Source organism: Diachasma alloeum, unplaced genomic scaffold, assembly GCF_001412515.2.
Source record: "Diachasma alloeum isolate Michigan unplaced genomic scaffold, Dall2.0 Dall_scaffold_00259, whole genome shotgun sequence".
NCBI classification, from domain to species: domain Eukaryota; kingdom Metazoa; phylum Arthropoda; class Insecta; order Hymenoptera; family Braconidae; genus Diachasma; species Diachasma alloeum.
Window position 1 is genome coordinate 21,318 of NW_021680404.1, and position 5,544 is coordinate 26,861.

General features: G+C 38.3%; 1 protein-coding gene and 1 long non-coding RNA gene across 3 annotated transcripts in view; one reads left to right on the plus strand and one right to left on the minus strand.

Moving 5' to 3' along the window:
- Positions 1–1,375, minus strand: part of LOC107037625 (putative nuclease HARBI1) — a 21,611-nt gene extending 20,236 nt beyond the window's left edge. The window contains exons 1-3 of one of the 2 annotated variants that reach the window (XM_015256272.1): positions 1,132–1,375; positions 965–1,056; positions 689–879 (exon numbers count right to left, since the gene is read on the minus strand). In XM_015256272.1, coding sequence (XP_015111758.1) covers positions 689–879; positions 965–1,056; positions 1,132–1,210 — 362 coding nt within the window. In that variant the 5' untranslated portion in view covers positions 1,211–1,375. Of the gene's footprint in view, positions 1–688; positions 1,057–1,131 lie in introns of both variants that reach the window. The other variant, XR_003783049.1, reaches the window with a different exon arrangement.
- Positions 1,376–3,186: 1,811 nt separating this feature from the next.
- LOC107037627 lies at positions 3,187–4,457 on the plus strand. Its single transcript, XR_001460861.1, has 3 exons — positions 3,187–3,361; positions 3,536–3,843; positions 4,355–4,457. It is a non-coding gene; the product is annotated as an uncharacterized LOC107037627 (long non-coding RNA).
- The last annotated feature ends 1,087 nt before the right edge of the window (positions 4,458–5,544 follow it).

The window sequence follows — 5,544 nt, forward strand, 5'->3', positions numbered from 1 at the left end:
CAGACTAAAACCAAAAATAATCGATTTCAAAATTCAACAGAAGGGGCAAAATGGGTTCCGAGCAATTTCCCCAATTGACTCCCCCCTGCCGCTCCCTCTCGCTCAATGAGAAAATTCTGGGGCAAAACGGGTTTGTTTATCGTTTTCCGACTTGACATCCCTCCTCTCGCTCATTCAGAAAATAAATAACAAATGGGGCGAAATGGGTCTGTGAGACATTTCCCGCTTGACTCCCCCCCCCCGCCACCCACAATAATGTATTGCGAAATTCGCCAAATGGGGCAAAATGGGTTGGTGCTAATATTCCAAATCAACCCCCCCCCCCCCCCAAACCTATCTAATATTCATAAGTGAAATAGAATAAAAAATATGCCTGCGACTGCTGACAGTTTACCGCCGACTCGATAATTTAACACTGGCGCCATCTCGCGGCATTCTCCCATCTGAACTTCTTTACCACACAGCACACCATCAATAATTTCTCCTAATTATACAAAATAACCTATTAATGGGTATTAATTGGGACCAATTGTTTGTCTATCAGCATTTAAATAATTTTTTGATTATATTCCAATCATTTTTGGCCCATTTTTCGCCTTAAAATGACATCCATGCTACATCCATGCTACAACATGGGTCCTTATTCGCCAGGGTACTTCGCTATTGAATTGGAAAATCACTTGCTCACCCTTCGGAAATTACTCGCCGCTCATTTTCAGTGCGAGGAAAACTGATGAATTCATTCTCAAGCTGTAGAATGGCTTCTGTAACATTCTTAATTACGCGGCTCACATTTGGCTGAGACATTGCAATGTCCATAGACTCTCCAACGTGACTTTGATAGCTTCCAGTAGCCAAAAAGTGCAACGTGCATAAGATCTATAATTGGTGATAAATTAATGGTTGATAATTGGTTAGAAATTAATGAACCTCTAATGTCATTAGCATTCAATATTATCCAAACTGATCTGTGTCGACATCGTGGATGTGAAGCCTTCAGTTGGCAGGTGGGGTTCCACTCGTTCACACAGTTCTCGTATAAAATCCTTGCTAACCCTGTTTTTAGAATAAATATTAGAATAAATTCTAATTAATAAGGGCCAAAAAATGAATCCTCTGAACCAATTGAACCTGTAGTATTTATTGAAGACCGAGTCCGGCAAATCTTCAAGGGGATTTGAGGTACGTCTAATTGCCCTACGTCGCGCATCTAATAATCTACGTAAGCCTCGTTGATGATCCTCGGCTTCTTCATCAACTAACACTGCACCTGCTATATTATCCGCAATCATCACGATTGTTTTGGTTTAAATTTCCCTAAGGATGACTTATCATGGCTCTCCCAAATGTCAAAAGAATCTGACAGATTTAAGGTTAAAAATGCGTTCACAAAATCATCAATTCGTGTCATTTAGTATTGTGTAGCCCCCTCGCGGGGTAAAATTGCAGTGTCGAAAAAGCGGCGGAAAAAGCGGCTTTTTGGTGAGAATAGCCCCCCAGAGCCTCTACTTTAGTCAATCCTCTTTGCTGCCGAGTTACCCGCACAGGCAGTTCGCCAAGCCGTCAGTAAGGTATGATACAGGGAGGTATGGTGAGGCTTTGATGTTGCCGACACCGAAACAGGGGACAAGTTCCAACGCAAGCCACGCGCGGCGCTGTTGCGTCCCTTCCCCTCACGCGGATTAGATCTCCCACCACACGCCGATTTTACTTGCGTCGCGAGTTCAAATCCCCGTCAAATCAATTTTTTTTTTTTTCATGAGAGAGAAATAGTATATTTCGTAACGAGTGCAAAAAAGTAGTTTTTGGCGAGTGGGAGGTTTATAACACGGGCCGAAGGTGAGTGATATAATTTCACGAGCCAAAAACCACTTTTTTCACGAGTTACGAACAAAATTTTTCATCACAATGTGTCGGAAAGTTACTTCTCCGATACAGCGTGATGAAAATAAAATTTTGTGTTCAATCGAGAGGAACAGGATTAAAAAATGTTGAGATGAAAACTATATGATTCTCAGCAAATAGTTCTATGGGATCGAGCGATAAAGATTGACTGAGAGTCATGTCGACTAGACGATTGAAATACTAATTAGAAGGAAGAATAATTAACATCAGAAGTCCATTTAATTAATTATTCCTCTTCTCTTCAGTGAAGCTTAATAGGGAAGAATTTGGAGGGATGGGATTACGATAATGAGGATCCCAGTTTGAACTATGTTTTTTAATGTTTTCTTCTATGAACAAGTTTTGAAAAAGATACGAGGGTCATAATGGTCACGAGGGGTGAAATAAATGAGGTACAAGGGGTTTCAAGAGCCACAAAAAAAAAAAAAAGTCCCAACTATTCACTTACGCACCTCACACAAATAACAATCGTTCTTTGACACTTGATCACTCGATAGCAAATCACCGCTTTTTTCCAGCCATTGTCGTCGCTTCTCAATTTTTTTCACACTGGGAAGGGAGAAAAAACGATAATTATCCCTAGAAGATGCTTTGCAATTTATAATTGCACACGATTTAATCATTTTACATGAATCAACTCGCACAGACTGTTCAGATCTATTGGAGTACGTTTTGGAGCAGACATAAACAAACAACATTCGCGAGATATTTTCGCGCGAAAAATAAATATTGTTCAACATTAGACAAAAATGAATTTTCATTTTATTTTTAATGCTATTATATTGAGCAGTGATTTCACTCTCAATCTTGGTAATTATTTTCAGTAAAAAAAGAAAGAATTCACCTATTATAAGATAAAAATCACCCCATTAATGAAAGAGTGAGCGGGCCATTGACTATTAAAGAAATAGTACATGAAAAACCAAGAATATATTTGCATTTTTTTATTTTTCTTCGCATTGTACATGTAATTTCATACGGGGCTAATTATTTTGACTTAAAATATCAATTTCATAACGTTCCCTCCAGCAAAAAAAGTGCCAGTGGTGGGAGACTAAAGGAGTTGAGGGGAAGCGTAAGTCGACCGGAACGCCGCTTCTGGCGCTCCGGCGAACTTGTCTCCTGTTTTCTGGCTTCCATACCTGCTTGTATCATACCTTAGCCGTCAGATTCGACCGTGGCGCCATCCCTCCATTGGGGTCGAACTATTGTTGGCTTGGGGTCACTTCAACCCCGAGATCTGAGCCTCTACTTTAGCCAATCCTCTTTGGGGACACTCCAGAAGCAACGTTCTCCGTTAGAGGGGCCCATATATCGTTTGGAACCGACGGCCATTTTGTGGTTATCCAAGAGCCCGGTCAGTCGACGCCGGTGTCGTTATTTCTCCGTGACAGCGGCTCACTGTGTGCGAATAACTACATACCCTGATAACGTGAGAAGAGGCGCAAAGCTCGAGGTGAGAACCGGACAGTGGCGGAGGTAGTGAAAAAAAAAGTTATAATTCCCCGCATCGTTTCCACCGAAAATCATAAGGCTCCAGATTTTCATTAAAACAGCAGAAAAAAAACGAACTGAAAGAATTTGGAGATTTCAGAAAAAGGTGAAATTGACTAAATAATCGTAATTGCAGATATAATTTTGTTGACGGTAAAATGGCGGATCTACAGGGAACACCGGTTAGCCAGGACGCCCTATCCGTTGGACAACTGGAGCTGGGGAATAATCCAAACGCACTGGCGTTACGCAGGCCTTTCGATCCAGTTGCACATGATCTTGATGCCACTTTCCGTCTGACGCGTTTTGCTGATTTAAAAGGATGAGGGTGTAAAGTCCCTCAGGAGGTACTTGGTAAACTCCTTGAGGGACTACAAGCTGATGATGGTAGTGCACAGGATCATGAGCATGCACACTTCATGCACATGGCCATTCCCAGAATTGGTAATTTTTCAATTTATTATCCGATGTCCTTAGGATGAGAAATAAAATTTTCCGCAATTGTTTTTTCTTCTACCAGTTCCTCCTACTGGTGGGGAAACGGATAGATGCTAATATCATTAATATTAATAAGAGAAATGTCTCATTAACGCGTTTATTGATCCTTTTTTCATTTGGATTTTGACGAGCTTTTTTTAGATGCATGTTTTTGTAGTAAATATGACGTTATTCAATGGCTACGAAGAATGAAGGTGGATAGGATAATATGAAACGTAAAGAAAAGATTTTAAGCGAAATACGAATTCGCCCAGTTTTTTCCGGCGTTCATTTGAATGCAACTATTGTATGAATAATTGGGGTACAACTGTTGGTATAGCCGGGCCTTGGACAATATGGCGGCCACACCACTCCCGCCAAGGGCTTCTCAATACCATTTTTCAAATTTTTATGACGTTTATTTCTTTTAATTCTGAACCATTTTATTCATTGAATTTCTTGTCTTGATTAATTTTAGGGATTGGTATGGACTCTTCAGTAACGCCACTCCGACATGGTGGCCTTAGCTTGGTGCAGACAACAGACTTCTTTTATCCTCTAGTCGATGATCCTTACATGATGGGTAAGTAGAACCGTTTCCGGAAATAGAAACAAAACTAGTAAATAAAGAAGAACAAATTGCTATGTACTTCCTAATTTATTGTAATTAATATCAGTAGTAGAATGGTGAAGTAAAGGCGATGAGTCCAGATGGAATGAAAGGATTTTAATGGTTAATAACTTCAAAAATGAATGCATAAAAATTCTAAGAAAAATTTATACATAATCTGTCAACTACGATGAATGTTCTATAAGGAACTTTGATTCAGTGTTATCGTTGTTCTTCCCTTTAAGGTGTTTCATGTGAAATGTCAAAATAATAAAAACAAATCCATTACTAAGCCTCGGGCGGCAATCACGCGGATTAGGATGTCTGTACGCCCGTGTTGCATACACTATTTTTCGTCGCCTCTGTCATGGAAAGTTCGATACACAATACTGAGGAGGAGGCAAAACGTAATAAAATTATGAGAATGCAAAACAAACACAATTTTTTAAAATGAAATATTGTCATCAGTTTCCAATGAAAACTGAAGATCTCAGAAATGAACAGAGTCTATTCTTTCTTGTTTTGATTTTTTTTGACAATCATAATTACCGCTGTGATCGAAAAACATTGTGGTTTTTAATCGATGTAATTTTCCTTTGACAATGACAATGACAATTATATATTTTTTCAATAGTATTCAATTCTCCCGATTTGTTTGGTTAGAAAATGGAAATAATTTTTAGTCAATGCTTTATTTTTCATTACGTTTCAATTTTTCTTCTTCATATTTCGTAATTTTTTTTTCAGAATATTCTCATAAAACGTTATAATTAAAAATAAGAAACGTTATTTTTAATTATTGAAATGAAATTTGTTGGATGAAAAAAATTGTTTTTAATAGAAGAACAATTTAAGGAATTAGCATCGAAAAATCTGTGCGTAGAAGCTATTTTAGGGATGAATTAATTGAAGTTTTTTCCAATCACTTGGAATTAATTTTTTTTTTCAATAGAATTCCATTTTGAATATTCTGAAAAAGTGCATTTAATTACTAGTTTGTTTGTCGAGTTTGGTGTCTTCTAAATAACGAAGAATGAGAAATATGATTTTTAATCACT